The sequence below is a fragment of the Peromyscus californicus genome, unplaced genomic scaffold (genome assembly GCF_007827085.1).
Source record: "Peromyscus californicus insignis strain IS unplaced genomic scaffold, ASM782708v3 Scaffold_11__1_contigs__length_118956290, whole genome shotgun sequence".
NCBI lineage: Eukaryota > Metazoa > Chordata > Mammalia > Rodentia > Cricetidae > Peromyscus > Peromyscus californicus.
Genome location: NW_026294402.1, coordinates 16273637 through 16291422, shown reverse-complemented (window position 1 = coordinate 16291422; position 17786 = coordinate 16273637). Strand labels below are relative to the sequence as shown.

The 17786-nt window shown below is 51.2% G+C and overlaps 1 protein-coding gene across 1 annotated transcript in view; it reads left to right on the top strand.

Moving 5' to 3' along the window:
- Window positions 1–17786, top strand: part of Col5a3 (collagen type V alpha 3 chain) — a 54030-nt gene that overhangs the window by 18792 nt on the left and 17452 nt on the right. The window contains exons 17-38 of the mRNA XM_052753572.1: window positions 493–546; window positions 628–681; window positions 862–915; window positions 1641–1685; window positions 1809–1862; window positions 2477–2521; window positions 2663–2716; window positions 2836–2880; window positions 4454–4507; window positions 4597–4641; window positions 4764–4817; window positions 6663–6707; window positions 6892–6945; window positions 7088–7195; window positions 8683–8736; window positions 14483–14536; window positions 15759–15803; window positions 16003–16056; window positions 16184–16228; window positions 16923–16976; window positions 17070–17123; window positions 17633–17686. Coding sequence (XP_052609532.1) covers window positions 493–546; window positions 628–681; window positions 862–915; window positions 1641–1685; window positions 1809–1862; window positions 2477–2521; window positions 2663–2716; window positions 2836–2880; window positions 4454–4507; window positions 4597–4641; window positions 4764–4817; window positions 6663–6707; window positions 6892–6945; window positions 7088–7195; window positions 8683–8736; window positions 14483–14536; window positions 15759–15803; window positions 16003–16056; window positions 16184–16228; window positions 16923–16976; window positions 17070–17123; window positions 17633–17686 — 1179 coding nt within the window. The remainder of the gene's footprint in view (window positions 1–492; window positions 547–627; window positions 682–861; window positions 916–1640; window positions 1686–1808; window positions 1863–2476; window positions 2522–2662; window positions 2717–2835; window positions 2881–4453; window positions 4508–4596; window positions 4642–4763; window positions 4818–6662; window positions 6708–6891; window positions 6946–7087; window positions 7196–8682; window positions 8737–14482; window positions 14537–15758; window positions 15804–16002; window positions 16057–16183; window positions 16229–16922; window positions 16977–17069; window positions 17124–17632; window positions 17687–17786) is intronic.

Below are 17786 nucleotides of genomic sequence, written 5' to 3'. Positions count from 1 at the left end.
TCAAGGTCATCCTTTAACTTCTGCATAAGGTAAAGTGCTTACCGTCAGGTCTAGTGACCTGAGTTCAATTCCGGGACTGACCTGATGGGAGCAGAGAACTGATTTCCGCAAGTTGTCCTCTGACCTCCACATATGAGCCATGGTGTGCGTGCACACACGTACACACACGTACACACACACTCTAAATAAATAATAAACAAACAAATAAATAAGTAAATAAAATGCTTTAAAATTAAAACACTAGCCAGATGTGGTGGCACTGACTTTAATTCTAGCCTAGTGAGTACCAGGCCAGCCAGGGCTACATAGCAAGAGCCTGCCTCGACAAAAACAAAGACAAAAACAAAACAAAACAAAACAAAAGAACGTAGCCCCTGGGAAAGGAGCCAATAGAAGGTAGAACAACATGTCAGTCAAGATGGATGACAGTTGACATGCAGGAGGAAGGCCCTGACAAATTTGTCCTTGACTGCGGCCTCACTTTCTTCATAGGGCCGGGCTGGAGCCGATGGGGCTCGGGGTCTCCCGGGAGACACAGGACCTAAGGTGGGTGATGGGGCCAGGACTGGATGGGGGTGGAGAATGTGAAGGTCAGGGGCTCAAGGCAGCTGCTGTGTCTTCCGACAGGGTGACCGGGGCTTTGATGGCCTTCCAGGGCTGCCTGGTGAGAAGGGCCAGAGGGTGAGTGTGTGAGGTGCCTTCTTCGCATAGCCATGCCCTGTCCCAGCATCCAACGCGCCATTAGCGTCAGAGTGTCACACACCGTCTGAACATTCGTGTCCCCACACTGAGCTTCCCTTCTGAAGAGAGTAGTTCCTGCACACGTTAATCCATTCAAATGTCCCTGCTTCTCTGCTCTAGGGTGACTTTGGACATGTAGGGCAACCTGGTCCCCCAGGAGAGGATGGCGAAAAGGTAAGTTGGAGGAAGGTTTAGGAATAAGGCTGGTTTGGAGGTTCAGAAACCTGAGGGACGCCAGGTGGTGGTGGAGCACGCCTTTAATCCCAGCACTCGGGAGGCAGAGGCAGGCGGATCTCTGTGAGTTCGAGGCCAGCCTGGTCTACAGAGTGAGATCCAGGAAAGGTGCAAAACTACACAGAGAAACCCTGTCTCGAAAAACCAAAAAAAAAGAAACCTGAGGAACAAGGGCTTGGGTGATGACTCAGCAGGAGAGCTCTTGCCTTGAATCCCTCAGCATGCTGGGAAAATGGTTCAATGGTAGAGTCCCAGCATAGAATCCTTCAGTGAGAGGCTGGGGGTGCGGCTCAGTGGTGGAGCACCTGCCTAAAATCCCCCAGTGAGGAGCTGGGACCTTGGCTAGGTGGTGGAGTATTTGCCTACCATATATGAAGCCCTGGTTTCTATTCCTAGCATTGAAAAAAAAAAATTAAACAGAAGCAGGCTGAATGGTATCTGGGGACTGGCTTGGGGCTGGGTTGGAGGAGCAGGAACCCCAGGGGCCCTGCAAGACAGCACTGGAACTGGCAGCTAGCTTTAGGGTTAGGATGTGGGATGCTAAGTTGAGGCCTGGAGTCTGTGAGTTCAGTCTGCAGGAATATGGAGAGGGGCTCCCAGTGAGGGGAGGTTGTACCCCAGGGGCTGTGCTTCCTCACTCCAAATAATAATGACACTTTCCACAGGGCCTGCAGGGACCTCCAGGGCCCACTGGCCAGGCTGGAGAGCCGGTGAGTATTAGGAAACCCCAGACTCCTCTGCTTGTGGAGGGGAAGGGAGAAATCCCCTTGGACCATGAAACTTTTAACAGTATACACCTCTGATGCTGGGGTCATGTGGCCATTTCTTTGCAGGGTCCCCGAGGCCTGATTGGCCCCAGAGGTCTCCCTGGACCCCTGGGACGCCCGGTGAGAATCTTGCTGACTCTCTGCTCCCTGTCATGTGTTTTATCTTCTTCTCACACCTTCCCCCCTCCCCTGTGTGTGTGTGTGTGTGTGTGTGTATGTGTGCACAGCCCACGTTCGGAGATCAGGTTCTCTTTCTTCACCATGTGGGTCCCTGGAATCAAACTCAGGTCATCAGGTTTGGCAGCAGGTGCCTTTACCCACTGAACAATCTCACAGCCTCCCTTTTCCCTCGCTCCTCATTTCTGTGCATGATGTGCACATGCGTGTGTGTGAATGTGATTGCCTGCACCACAATGCGGATGAAATGTGAAAGTCGGAGGACAGTTAGGATTGATGGTTTTCCATCGTGTTTGAGGGTATTTCTGTTGTTTTTCCACCGTGTCCCTGAGGCTAGCTGGCCTGCAAGCACCTCATCTCCCTGTAGGGGATTACAAATGCTAATGCTACCTGTCAGGCTTCTGCATGGATTCTGGGGATTTGAACTCAGACCTTCATGCTTGTGCAGCAAGGGCCTTGACCGTCTCCCCAGCCGGAATATTCTTCCTGTTGCCTGGTGTTTCCTTTTCTACATGTTTCTTGGCAGCTCATACCCAGATCCTGATCTGTCCTCACAGGGTGTGACCGGAAGTGACGGTGCCCCAGGTGCCAAAGGCAACGTGGTGAGTGTCCTGACATCTGTTCCCATGCTCTTCCCACAGTCCAAGCCCACCATCGTCTATAGCCTTGTCCACTTGGAACTCTCCTGACCCTCCACACCCTGTCCCCTCCTGGCTTCACTGAACCCACCCCTTCCCCCACAGGGTCCTCCCGGAGAACCAGGTCCCCCAGGACAGCAAGGAAACCACGGCTCCCAGGTTCAAGCCCTCTGTCCCGACAATGGGGGAGTTGTGGTCGACTGAGCCACAGTCCTCCTCTGCCCAGTTTTGCTGCCCATCTCTCTTCTCACGATTCCCTCACCCTCTTTTTATCCCAGGGAATTCCAGGCCCTCAGGGGCCCATTGGCACTCCTGGGGAAAAGGTAAGTGGCCTTTCGCATGTCATCAGGAGAAGCTTCTCTCAAGGGCCCCTTTGAGGGACTTCCTGCTGATAAATAGTCACATTCCAGAAGCCAGCCCAGAGTGACAGAGTGGCATTGTTGGGGGAGGGTTTCCAGCAGAATCTCACCAAGGCTGGCAGACAGAGGAGTCCTTGTTAGCACAGAAGCCCTCACAGAAAGGACTCAAAAGATGCTAAGGCAGGACAGCCCTTCCTGGGGACCAGAGTGCTCTGTCTTTGTCCCTCTGCACATCTGTGGCTTGCTTTCCTGGCAGATACCCTTGTGTGTGTGTGCACGTGCTCTCGAGTGTGCGTGTGCGTGTGTGCACATGTTCTCTCCAGTGTGCCTGTGTGTGTGTGTGCGCGTGTGTGTGTGAGTGTGTGTGTGTGTGTGCGCGTGAGTGCACGTGTGTGTCTTAGTTTGCTACTCTGTTGCTGCAGTAAAACATTGACTTGAGAGGACAGGGCTCATTTGACCTTTGCTTCCGTGTTATTGAGGGAAGTCAAGGCAGGAATCTGGAGGCAGGAATTGAAGCACAGGACACAGAGGAGTTCTGCTGATTGGCTTGCTCAGCCTGATTTCTTATACAGCCCAGGACCACCTGCCCAGGGTGATACCACTGACAGTGGGCTGGACCCTTCCATAGCATCATCAATCAAGAAAATGCCCCACTTCCTGCAAACATCTGATAGGTCCCAGGGTGGACACAGCCCTGCAAAGCCAATCAGATTCTTCCAGGAATTTAGAAGCAAGAGGCATGGAAACCGGGACTAGAACCCTCTCAGGGCTGCCTAAGCAGCTGTGGGCAGGATGCACTTCCTTCCTTTTCTTTCTTTGTTTCTCTCTCTCTCTCTCTCTCTCTCTCTCTCTCTCTCTCTCTCTCTCTCTCTCTCTCTCTCTGCTTTTCAAGATAGAGTTTCTCTCTGTAGCCCTCGCTGTCCTGGAACTCACTCTGTAGACCAGGTTGGCCTCGAACCTGGAGACCTGCCTGCTTCTTCTGACTCCAGAGTGCTGGGATTAAAGGTCTGTGCCACCACACCCAGTGGGATGTACTTTCAAAGAAAGGCATCTTAAAGATGTGACACACCCTGCAGTCCCAGCAATGGAGTGTGAACCAACCTGGACTAGACTGCAGAACTTTGTCTCAATCAATCAATCAATCAGTAAAATAAAGCAAAGAAACAAAACAAAAGGGTGTGGATGAGAAGCTCCTGACAGCAGTGTATTTCATACTGTTTGTGTCCTTTGTGGTGCTGGGCCTTGTGCATGATAGGCAAGCACTCTGCTACGGAGCTACGCCCCCAGCTCCTCACTAGGGATGAAGGAGATCTACCACTGGACCATGCCCTCAGCCTTCTCATGCTGTGTTTACATCTCTCCCAGATAAGGAGGATTTCAGAAGCTCAGAGAGGACAAGCTGGTTTACCAGAGTCACGAGCAGCAAACGTGGGCGGAGCTGGGCCCCACACCTGTGTTACAGGCTCACCCTGAGCTGCCTGGGTAGAGCCCTCCTGTCCAGGCTCGGAGGCTACTCTTACTGTTCCTCTTCTTTCAGGGTCCCCCAGGAAACCCTGGAATTCCAGGTGTCCCAGGAGCTGAGGGTCCCCCGGTGAGAACCAGGAGCTGGGACAAGGGGAAGGTTTAGGAATCTGTATGTCAGATTTGGGCCTTTGATGAGTTGATATGCTTCTCCACCAGGGTCACCCAGGCCATGAGGGTCCCACAGGAGAAAAGGGGGCCCAGGTGAGTGACCAGAGGGTGGCTGGGCTGGGGAAGAGGAGTACTAAGTAGCCATGGGTCAGTGAGGAGGCAGAGGGCACTGGAACAGGGATGGTTGGATAGCATTGATCTTATTTTCCTTTCAGGGTCCACCAGGGTCAACAGGCCCTCTGGGCTATCCTGGACCTCGGGGTGTGAAGGTAGGTAACACTGGAGGGTTTGAAGGTAGGAAAGTTCATTAGTGTTGGTGTCAGAAAACCAACTTAGTGCCAGGCATGGTGAGCCTGTCGGTGGTCCCAGTATTTGGGAGGCAGAGGCAAGAAGATTGCTGTGAGATTGAGGCTAGCCTGGGGTATACAGTGAGTTCTAGGCCAGCCAGGGCTGAATTGCATTCTTGTGTTTTGAGACCTCACAAACCAAATACTAACAACACACACACACACACACACACACACACACACACACACACACACACACACCTATAATTCCAATATGAGGGGCTGTGTGGGTCTAGGGTGGTTTGGGGAAGACACAGAGAAGGATCAGGATTTTTTTTAAAAAAAACAATTTATCTTTGTTTTATGTGCACTGGTGTATGCATGTATGTCTGTGTGAGGATGTCAGATCTCAGAGTTACAGACAGTTATAAGCTGCCATGTGGGTGCTGGGAATTGAACCCAGGTCCTCTGGTAGAGCAGTTGTGCTCTTAACCACTGAGCCATCTCTCCAGGCCCAGGATCAGGATTTTAAGATTAGCCTCAGTTATACATGTTTGAAGGCAGCCTGTCTCAAAATAAGAATTCAAATGAAGGCAGGGGCTGTAGCTCAGCTGGTGATAGAATGCTTGCCTAGCATGCATGGAAGCCCGGTTCCATCTCCAACACCCTATACACTTAGTGGTGTATGACCGTTGTCCTAGTGTTGAGGAGGTGGAGGCAGAGGGATTGGGAGTTCAGTGTCATCCTTAGCTTTTAGTGAGTTTGAAACCAGCCTGGGCTAAACGAGACTCTGTCTCAAAAACAAAATAAAACAAAACAAAACCACTCCAGCACTTGGGAGGCAGAAGCAAGAGGATCTCTGTGCTTTCTAGGCCATCCTGGTCTACATAGCAAATTCCAGGCTGGGGGTGGTGGTGGTGGAGGCGGGCACGGTTTAGCTACACTCTCAAAAACAAAACAATATAAACAAACAAATGAAAAAAATAGTATACTAATGGCTCTGTTTTATTGTTAGTTACTTTTGTTCATCTTTTTCTTTGCTTAATTTATAAATTGGATTTTATCAGCGTTTGGTGTGTGCACAGAGGAGGCAACCCAGATAAGAGCTGCGTCTTACCACCTCCTGGCAAGCCCTGGGGATTTCCTAGCTTATTTCGCAGAGAAGTGGGGGACTGGGGCTGCAGCCTGGGCTGCATCTGAATCTAGTTACTTGTGGCCAAGGGAGGGGTCAGTGGTGGCCGAAAGCTCTCTTTACTGTGGTGCGGTGAATTATTGTGGGGCTGCAGAAAGCCCTGCTGTTCCCAAACACATAGTTGCATCAGCTCCAACCGCTAGTTCATTTTTCAGCTGAGCCCAATTCCATCTGAGCCAAGTGCAGTTTGTCAGTGTGGTGCAGGCCGGAAGTCAGTCCAGAGCATGCACGGGATAGTCACGCTGTCGCCAGGCACAGAGTCTCCTTGTGGCCAGCACAATGGGGGAAACTCTCCCCTGCCTTTGGAATGAGGCTGGACTCTGGAATGTTCTTTCCGCTGCCAGAAGGAACTGTGGACACTGTGTCCTCAGGAAGTAGAAATGAACGGCAAGGAGATTCAGCTTTCCCTGTTCCCCCTACGCATATGAACTTGGGGCAGGTGGTGGCTACCAGGCATGCAGTGGGTAGGGAAGCTGAGCAAGTACACTGAAGGGCTCTGGGGAGACGGGACCATTTCCTCCAGAGCTCCCCAGCACACGTTTTGCAACTGTTCTAGTAATTTTAGGTCAAGGGAGGAAGTCTAGAACCTTCCTTAAGCCGGGAAGGAGACTGAGAGCTCATCTGAAATTTTTTAGGGTACCTCTGGCAACCGGGGTCTCCAAGGAGAGAAAGGAGAAAGGGTGAGAAGGGAGGGTTCATTGGAGGGGAGGGAGAGGGGGCCCCTGAAGAGACCCTGGCTGCGGCCCTTCCCTAAAGCCCAGGCTTCGGGCCTCTTCCCCCCTCCGCCCTCTTTCTCTTCTCCTACCCACTGTCTCCCTTCTTCTCTCTTCTCCATCTCCATCTCGATTTTTATCTCTCCCCCAGGGAGAGGATGGCTTTCCTGGCTTCAAGGGTGATGGGGGACCAAAAGGCGACCGCGTAAGACCAGCTCGAGATGAGGGGCCGTGTGGGTCTAGGGTGGTCTGGGGAAGAAGGCACAGAGGGAATGAGCTAGGGTTAATAGAGGATGGTAGAGTAGGAACGGCAGGTGAGCGTTTCGGTCCTTTCTTTTTTATTTCAGGGGAACCCAGGACTCCCAGGTCCCAGAGGAGAGGATGGTCCAGAAGGACAAAAGGGGCCCGAGGGACTGGCTGGGGACGAGGGTCCCCCAGGAGCAGCAGGGGAGAAGGTGAATAGACAGGGCTTCCTTACGTCGTCGTCGTTCATTGCCCACCTCTGCACCTTGCTGCTGCCCCCACCCCCCAATATCGAGGTGGAACCAGGGATTTTCACATGTTAGAAAACAGCTGTACTGTAGAGCCACACCCCAGCCCCTCACTGGGGGATTCTAGGCAGGGGCTCTACCTCTGAGCCACACCCCCAGCCCTTCACTGGGGGACTCTAGGCAGGACTCTACCACTGAGACATACCCCAGCCCCTCACTGAGGGATTCTAGGCAGGGGCTTTACCACTGAGCCACACCCCCAGCCCCTCACTGGGGGACTCTAGACAGGGGCTCTACCACTGAGCCACACCCCAGCCCCTCACTGGGGGATTCTAGGCAGGGGCTTTACCACTGAGCCACACCCCCAGCCCCTCACTGGGGGACTCTAGGCAGGGGCTCTACCACTGAGACATACCCCAACCCCTCACTGGGGGGTTCTGCGCAGGGGTGTAAGGCTTATCTAAGCCTCTGTCATACTTAATTTCTTTGCTGTGCATTGTAGAGCAATTCCTTGCGTGCACCTGTGTTTTAATCTCCACAGCTTCTTTGTGTAATAGACATTTTAAAGATTGATTTTGGTTTTGCAGGTCATAGTGGTGCATCCCTTTAATCCCAGCCCTGGTGGGCTGGGACAAAAGCAGGTAGATCTCTGTAAGTTTGAGGCCAGTCATGTCTATCTACATAGTGAGCTCTAGGATGGTCAGAGCTACCCAGTGAGACACTGTCTCAAAAAAAGGACATTTTTATTTATTTATATATATATATATATATTTTATTATTATTTTTATTTATTTATTTATTTATTTTGGTTTTTCGAGACAGGGTTTCTCTGTGTAGCTTTGTGCCTTTCCTGGAACTCACTTGGTAGCCCAGGCTGGCCTCGAACTCACAGAGATCCACCTGGCTCTGCCTCCCGAGTGCTGGGATTAAAGGCGTGCGCCACCACCGCCCGGCTATATTTTTTATTTTTGTTTTTTGAGACAGTTTCTCTGTGTAGCTTTGGCTGTCCTGGAACTCACTCTGTAGACCAGACTGGCTTGAACTCACAGAGATCCACCTGCCTCTGCCTCTTGAGTGCTGGGATTGAAGGTGTGCACCACCACAGCCCAGCAAAAAAGGGAAACATTGTTTTTATTTTTAATTGTGTCTCTCCACGTGAGTCATTCACACATGAGTGTAGGTGCCTCCAGAGGCCATTCCCTGAGCAAGGCTGTGAGCCTCTTGATGTGGGTGCTGGGAACCAAACTGCGGAGCCGGCTCTCCAGCCCCTGTAATCAACATTGTATCCTCACCTTACAGATGAGGACACTGGTGTGCCTGGGTGAGTGAGCTCCCCGCGGGGACACCCTCGTAACAACTCAGCTCCTCACTCACTGTGCAGCCGTTTAGACCTTCCCCTCTAGCCTCTAGCTTGCAAAGTCTGACGTTGTCCTACAATCTTTTTTCTATAGGGCAAGCTTGGGGTGCCAGGTCTCCCAGGTTACCCAGGACGCCCAGGACCTAAGGTAAGAGGCCTTGGAACTGGGGGTGGGCAGGGGACAGGTAGACTGACACCTATGGGTCCAGGATGTGGTCTGAGGGGTGAGCGGTACAGCTCATAGGTGAGAGAGAGCGTAAAATAGGATCCGGGCATCATGGACTTGTTCACAGATAGTCACTGCTTATGACCTACATGACCTTGAGGGAGGCTCTTCTGTAAGCGAGTGTTGCAGCTCTGGTGTGTGGGGGGGGAAGGTATCCTGACTGTTCGGGGAGTCAGGCTATTCCTTGAGTTGGGGTGCAGTGGGGGGTGGTCTCCCGGCAGGATATAGCGACTCTGCTCCACTCCTGGAGAGCTGCTGCCGCTGAGCAAAAGCCCCCACTTAAGGGGGCTTCCCAGCAGAGCTCTGCTTCTTCTCTGGCCCAAGATGTTGCTTCTTCTGCTTCACTTTGCTAAAGGGGAAACCCCTGCAGAAATGTAGCAATCTCCTCCAGCTCTGGCAAAAAGTTGTTACTTTTTTTGCTCTGCCTCGCTCAGCCCCCTAAGGGAACATCTCTGCAATGTTTTTTCTGCTCACTCCCCTAAGGGATATCTCAGCAAGGTTCTTCTCTGCACCAGCAAATGAAGATTTTCACACCCAAGACTCTTTGAGAAAGAGATTTATTTGGGAAGGAGGAGTCCAGGAGAGTGGCTGCCTCTGCCAGGGTGGGAGAGAACAGCCCACAACTGAACAGGCAGGGTTTCTTAGGGGCAGAGTTTCTCCAGGGAACAGACTTTCTGTTCAGGCATTGGTTAGTTTTTCCTGCTTAGGGATTGGTTAGTTTCGTTGGTCAGGGGCAGAGACACCTCTGATTTCAGAAGCAAACTTTTTCTTTCATGGGCCTTTCTTAGTTTTTTACCTCTAATTCTAAGACCAAGGCATATTTCTTTGACTGGCTCTGATCCTAGGGACAAAGTGTGTTTCTTTGGCACTGGTTTCAGAGTCAGGGCATGTTTCTTTGGTTCTGGGTTCAGGGATAAAGTGTTTCTTTCACTGGCTCAGGTCTCAGATCTAGGCTGTGTTTCTCTCCCTGGTTCTGGGCTCCAGGATCAAGTGGGTTTCTTTAGCTGGCCCCTTTTCCCTACATCTTCAGCCCATTTTCTGAGCTGCTGAATAGCGGTGCCTGTGATGTCTGCCTTATTCACTTGATGATGATTTTTGGTGTGGTTGGTTGGTCCATCAACTAGACGCGTGTATTAGACTGTTTTCTATTGCTATAACAAAAATATTTGAAGCTAGATATTTTATGAAGAAAAAAGGTCTGGTTAGCATAGTTTTGAAGACTATCATTCAAAATCAGAGGACTCTACTGATTCAGCCCTAGGTAAAGTCCCTCCCTGGCTGAATTACCTTATTAGGGAATGATGTCATAATGAAAGGAGATATGAGTTAGAGTGATCCAGAGATGGGATGGCCACACGTGCTCCTTAATAACCACCCTCCAAAGACTAGGGAGATCACTGTCAGTACGGTGCTGGCCATGAATGTGAGTCCCAGCTCCCATGTGAAAAGCCTTGTGTGGTGGCACACATCTGTTTTTTTTTTTTTTTTTTTTGTTTTTTGTTTTGTTTTGTTTTTCGAGACAGGGTTTCTCTGTGTAGCTTTGCGCCTTTCCTGGGACTCACTTGGTAGCCCAGGCTGGCCTCGAACTCACAGAGATCCGCCTGGCTCTGCCTCCCGAGTGCTGGGATTAAAGGCGTGCGCCACCACCGCCTGGCCGGTGGCACACATCTGTAACCTCAGCACTGGGGAGGTGGAGAGGAGGGTCCCTGGAGATCAATGGCCAGCCAGGCTAGCCAATGAGCAAGCTCCTGGCTCAGTGAGAGACTTTATCTCGAAGAGTTAAGGTAGAGGGGCTGAGGAGATGGATCAGTGGAGAGAGAGCTTGCGGCGACAAGCATGTGAGTTCAAATTTCCATCACCCACTTACACATCCAGGCGGCAGAAATGGCTCAGCAGTGGAGAACTCTTGCTGCCCTTCCAGAGCTCAGTTCTCCACATTCACGTTGCGAGCTCACAACTGCCTATGACCTCAGCCCCAGGGGACCTGACGTAGTCTGTCCTCTGGCAGCACTCCTACATATGTCTCTCTCTCTCTCTCTCTCTCTCTCTCTCTCTCTCTCTCTCTCTCTCTCACACACACACACACACACACACACACACACACACACACACACACACTAAAACAAAACTCCTTTAAATAGGAAAGAAAAAAATTCAGGCAAGGCATCCAGGGCTGTGGGGGGCTGAAACACGAGGATCACTGGGGCTTGCTGTCCACCAGTCTAACTCCATGTTCAGAGAGAGACCCTGTCTCAAAGGAATATGATGGAGAGCAATACAGGAGGATATCAGGTATCCTGGTGTCTGGCCTCTGCTTGTACACATATTCATTACTGTTTCGGTTTGAGTTTTTATTGCTGTGATGAGACACCATAGCCATGGCAACTTTTATAAAGAAAACATTTAATTGAGGTGGCTCGCTTACAGTTTCAGAGGTTCAGTCCATTCATGGTTGGGAGCATGGAAGCGTGCAGGCAGATGTGGTGCTGCAACAGGAAGTTGACTGAAAGTCACACTAAGGAAGCTTGGGCAAAAGCCCACCCCCACAGTGACACACTTCCTCCAACAAGACCACACCCCCAATGGCACCACTTCCTTTGGGAGCCATTTTCTTTCAAACTACCACATATACCATGTGCGCGCACACACACACACACACACACACACACACACACACACACACACACACATACACACACACATACTAAAGTGGAGCACAGTCAAAGAAGACACCCAGCATTGACTTCCAGCTTCCACATGCGTGTGCACACACAGGAACACACATACACCAAACAAAAATCTCAGATGAGTAAGATAATTCAGTAGATAACGATGCTTGCCTCCAAACCCGCGGACCTGAGTTTGATCCCCAGCACCCACATGGGGGAGGGAGAGAACTGACTCCTGCAAGTTGTCTTCTGACCTCCACATGTGCGCTGTGACTCACATGCACCAGAAAATAAATAAATATAGTAAAAGTGTCTTAGTTTTACTGAGACAGAGTCTCACTGGGTATAGACCAAACTGGTCTTTAACACACAGAGATCCACCTGCCTCAGTCTCCTGAGTGGTTGTCATCAAAATGTTTTTTAAATACCTTTTCTAAATGTTTTTTGAGATTGTATTTATTTTTATTTTATGTGTATAGGTGTTTGCCTTAATATATGTCTGCGCATCATAGATGCATGCAGTGCCTGCAGAGGCCAGAAGAGGGCGTTAGATCCCTGGAACTGGAGTTACAGGATGCTGTGAGCCTGCCATGTGGGTGCTGGGAAGCAAACCCAGGTCCTCTGGAAGAGCAGCCAATGCTCTTGCCTGCTGAACCATCTCTCCAGCCCCCTTTAAAAACCTTCTATGGGATCTAACTGGGTCTCATGAGAACTCTGTTAATCACTTCCTGTTAGCCCTAATGACCTAAAGACCTCCCACTACACTATGCCCCTTAAAGGTCCCCCACCCACATTCCCACACTAAGGATCAAGCTGCCAGCACAGACCAGTGGGGAGGGCGCACAAAGACGTTGGAATCCTAACAGCTGAACCTCACAGAAATGAGGTCTGTCCAGTCTTGAATTGATTATAACCTAACACAGTGTACTTATGCAGAAATGTGCTTATGTAGAAACACACGTACCAGTGTTATGAGGAACAAGAGTGCGTGAGAGATTGTGCTTTCTGTCTGAGCCACACCCCAGACTGCATCATGGGCAACTGAACATGTCTGTTTATGTAAAGTCACTTGGGAACTTGAAGATTTGTGGGAGCAAATGTGAGTGCAGCATTCTCTTTTAGAAATTACATTTATGGGCCCAGTGTGGTGGTGCATGCCTTTGATCCTGGCACTCTGGAGGCAGAGGCAGGTGGATCGCTGAGACTGAGGCTAGTCTGGTCTACAGAACGAGTTCCCAGACAGCTAGGGCTGTTACACAGAGAAACTTTATCTGGAAAAAACCAAACAAATTACATTTATGGGCTGCAGAGATGCTCAGATGTTAAGAGCACTGGCTGCTCTTGCAGAGAACCTGGGTTCAGTTCCCAGTACTACATGGTGGCTGTAATTCTAGCTCCAGGGGGTCCAGTGCCCTTTTCTGTTCCCCATGGGCACTAGGTACAGACACACACACACACACACACACACACACACACACACACACACACACACTAAAGGACAACTTGTGGGAGTCAGCTCTCTCTTTCCACCAAGCGGGTGCTGCAGATCAAACTCAGGCCATTAGGATTGGTAACCAGCACCTTTACCCACCGAACCATCTCACCGGAAACAGAATTCTTCCTGAGTTCCATGTTTTTGCTGTTTGGAGTTGACATGGTTGTCTTGCTCACACCTCACTGGAGACTAACTTTTGTTGTCAAGAAATATTTGGCTCATGGTCTTGAGTGGCCTGTGACTTTCGGCTTCTGGTGGCAGGATGAAGGAGGCAGACAGGAGCCACTCACATCATGAACCAGGAAAGTGGGGACAGGGGAGAGGTGGGGAGAGAAGAGGCAGGAGGGAGGGAGAGAAAGAAAAGGGGAGAGAGAAAAGGGAGAAGGAGAGGGAGAAGGGAGACACAGAGAGACACAGGCACCCAATCCCACTCAAAGATACCCCCATAGCCTAACGACCTCCCACAAATTCCCACCCCACTTTTGTTGGCCTTCCAGTTGCTTGTTGTGTGTGTATTCATGTTCAGATGTGTGTTGGCCTCCGTGTGTGCAGGCATACCTGAGCATGGAAGCTGGACGTTGATGTCCAGTGTCTTCCCATCACTCCCACCTTATATATCGAGGCAGGGTCTCTCACTTGAACCCAGAGCTCACCGATGCCAGTTGTCTAGCTAGCCAGCTTGTTCCTTCGGGGACTCCCTGTCTCTACTTCCTGAGTGACACACCGCCCACCAGCCCCTCTTGTTTTTTGTTCAGACAGGGTCTCATGTAGCTCAGGCTAGCCTCACACTTGGTATGTAGACGAGGCTGACCTTGAACTCCTGATCCTCCTGTTTCACTGTGAATGCTGGGACCACAGGCAGATGCCACCACACCTGTGTTGTGTGGTGCTGCTGGTGGAGCTCAGGACTTCCTGCATGCGAGGCAGGTGTTTTACTCGATGAAAGGGGAGAATGATAGAGTAGCCACCTGACATTCTTCTGTGGCTTCTATATGTGCACCTGCACACACTCACGCACACGCATCACATATGCATGCACATAAAAGTTGTAAATGGGGCTGGAGAGATGGCTCAGAGGATAAGAGCACTGACTGCTCTTCCAGAGGTCCTGAGTTCAATTCCCAGCAACCACATGGTGACTTACAACCATCTGTAATGAGATCTGGTGTCCTCTTCTGGCCTGCAGTCATACATGCTGTATACATAATAAATAAATAAATATTTTAAAAAAAAGTTGTAAATGATGAGTGATGGCTTCGTGTACCCCTAAGAGAAGAACACTTAAGGCGAGAGAAGGGACATGTGCAAAGGTTCTGGGAGCGTGCTAGCGTACCTGGGGAGTTTGGAGGAGGGCAGTGTGGCTGCTGTGGGCAGGACGGTGGAGGGCCCCTCGGAGGAGGCTGGGGCTGGAGGTGATGCAAGAAAGCTGAAGATTGGAGCCAGGGACCAATTCTGCTTCATAATCACTAATCCCAGAATCTCATGTTTAATTCTCTCTGTTCAGGGATCTACTGGATTTCCTGGACCCCTGGGACCGCTGGGGGAGAAGGGCAAAAGGGTGAGTTGTGATGGGGGGGGAGAGGGGGGTATGGGGAGGGTCGGCCTGGCCCAAGGGAGCAGCTTGTGTATGCCAGGAGGTGGGTGTTGGGACAGTTTGTGCTTGTCAGACTAAGTCTTCCTCTGTCAATCAGGGCAGTCTAGACACTCCCACAGGCTTTGCCACAGGCTGTCCTGATCCAGGCAATCCCTCACTGAGACTCTCTCCCTGGATGGTTCCAGATTGCCTCAAACTGACAATGCAAACTAACCATCACAGGCTGGAGCGATGGCTCAGTTAAGAGCACTGGCTGCTCTCCCAGGGGACTGGAGTTTGATTCTCAGCACCCCGTCAGGTGCCTCACAATCATCTATCTGTAGCTCTGGCTCCAGGGGATCTGATGCCGTCTTCTGGCCTCTGGGAACACCTGCCCTTTCATGCACTGACCCCACCCACACACACAGATACACACACACACACACACACACACACACACACACACACACACACACACAAATAACTCTTACAAAAAACCTAACTGGCACAGCTCCACCCCTTGTCAACTGGACATACTAACACATTGGTTTAAATCCATAACTTCCTCTTCCTGTCCCCAGAGTCTCATGCTTATTTCTGAATGTAAAATATAATCTAACCTGGAAGACCTTGTGGTCTTTCAAACTGCCAATGCTTTGAAAGTCAAATACAAGCCGGACAGTGGTGCCACACGCCTTTAATCCCAGCACTCGGGAGGCAGAAGGAGGATAATCTCTGTGAGTTTGAGGCCAGCCTGGTCTACAGAGTGAGTTCCAGGACAGCCAGAGCTGTAACATGAGAAACCCTGTCTCGATGCTCCCCCCGCCCCCCCGCCCAAAAAAAAACCCAAACCAAAAAAGTCAACTACAAAAACAAATTACAGTGCCATAGAGATAATTCCCATTCCACAAGGGAAGAATGGTGAAGGAATACTGGACCAAGGCAAGACTGAAACCCAGCGGGGCAAACTCCAAATTCTGTAGCTCCATGTCGGGTATCTGGGACTTCTGTTTTAAAGGCTTAGATGGCTCCACCCCTCCAGTATTGCTGCCTACGACACACACTTCTCCTAGTTTCACTCCCTGAACACAGTTTTTCCTTTGTAGATGTCCTTGTGTACATACATTCCCACCTGTGGACACTTGTGTACATGTGTTCTCATGAAGCACAGGGCCGTTCTCAATTTCTGTTCTGACTCGCTCTCCAGGGCAAAGCAGGGCAGCCAGGGGACGAAGGAGAACGCGGTGTGCCGGTAAGGAAATGCTCACACGGGGGCACGGGTCTGAGGGGAGATGGGGTCGCCAAGTCCTGGGTGGGCAGGGAAGGGGTTGGGCCCTGCCCCTGTCCCTGGTGGAGTTGGAGGGGTTCTGAGGAAGGGACCCATGTGCGGTGTCCTCTCCCAGACCCACCTACCTTCTCACTTTTCTTTTTTAAAATTTCTTTCTATGCAGGGCGCCCGAGGAGACCGGGGACAGCCAGGGGCCACAGGCCAGCCTGGCCCCAAGGTACGGGAGTGAGTGGGGGATAGGGGATGACCAAGGGCCCTTTGTCTATCTCAGGCTAACTCAGGTCCCTGCCCAGTCCTCCCAGTTGAGTGTGTTCTGGGCTTGAAGCTCGTTTCTTCTGTTCTAGGGTGATGTGGGCCAAAACGGGTCTCCTGGGGCCCCTGGAGAAAAGGTGAGTGAAAGTGTGTGTGAGTTCGTGTGATTCTGAGCAGTGCATGAGTGTGTCTGTGAATGAGTTCAGCCTCCAAGGCCAGAGATCTGTGAGTTCAGTTCCCAGCTGTGTCACTTGCCTGCTGTGTGGCCTCGGGCAAGTTGCTCAACTTCTCTTTGCATCAGTTCCTTCCTTTATAAAATAGGGTAGCCGCGGTCCCGTCTCAGTGGGCTGCAGTGCGTGGAGAATAAGATGACATGCCGTGAGCCAGTGCTCAGCACCACATCCTGCATTCTGTAGGTGCTCAGTGTGTGTTGGCTTTAAAGAAAAACAAAGAAAACAAACTCACTTTGTGTTTGTGTGATTGTGGAGATCAGAGGACAACTCTTGATTCCCTCCATCCGCCTGTGGGATCTGGGGATGGAACTCAGGCCAGGGCTTTATCAGAGCCATCCTGCCAGCACTGTACAGCTTTAAAGGCCTTTTTTTTTTTTTTCCCGAGACAGGGTTTCTCTGTGTAACAGTCCTGGCTTTCCTGGATCTTGCTCTGTAGACCAGGTTGACCTTGAACTCACAGAGATCCACCTGCCTCTGCCTCCCAAGTGCTGGGATTAAAGGCGTGCGCCACCACTGCCCGGCTTTAAGGCCATTTTTGTGGGATTTAGATGCAAGACACTCAGGAGGGATGAAGTAATGATTTTTGGTTCCATTTCAGGGTCTTCCGGGTCTGCAAGGTCCCCCAGGATTCCCTGGACCAAAGGGTCCCCCAGTGAGTGATGCACCCTGACTGAGGCAGTGGGGAAAGTGCAGGGTGGCGCTGCTCCAGTTCTAAACCTTCGTTCCCTCTTCCTTCATTCCCCAGGGTCCTCAGGGGAAAGATGGGGTACCTGGACACCCTGGGCAAAGAGGAGAACTGGTAAGTGACCCTTGACCTCTGACTCCCGACTGTGTTGGGCCCTTGTGTATGGGGGGAGAGGGCGGTGCATGTGCTACATGTGGAGACCAGAAAAGGATGCTGGGTATCTTCCTCTGTCTCTCTCCATCTTACCTTTTAGGACTGAGCCTGAAGCTTGCCATTTTGGCTAGGCTGTCTGGCCAACAATTCCCAAGATCACCTGTCTCCACTCTACAGTGCTGGGGTTACCGGCATGAGAACTATGCATGGCTTTTACGTGGGTGCTGGGGACTCGCCCTCAGGTTCTCTTACATGGGGCTCACTGACTAGGTTAGGCTGGCTTTCCAGCGAGCCCCAGGGAGCCGCTGGTCTCCACCTCCCCATCACCGAGATGAGGAGGGGGACGTAGCACACCTGCCTCTGCATGGATGCTGGGAAGCTGAACAGGACATCTTATACACTGAGCCGTCTCCCCAGGCCCTTGGGCTCTCCTTTTCCCATGTGATACCCCTTTCTCTTTCTCTCCTTAGGGCTTCCAAGGTCAGACGGGCCCCCCTGGACCAGCTGGAGTCCTTGGTCCTCAGGTCAGAGTGGGCTCAACCAACCTTTCTCCAGTTTTCATCACCCGAGGACACATGGAGCTGGAGGTCTCCCCACCTCCAGGCTGCTCAAGATGTCCCTTGC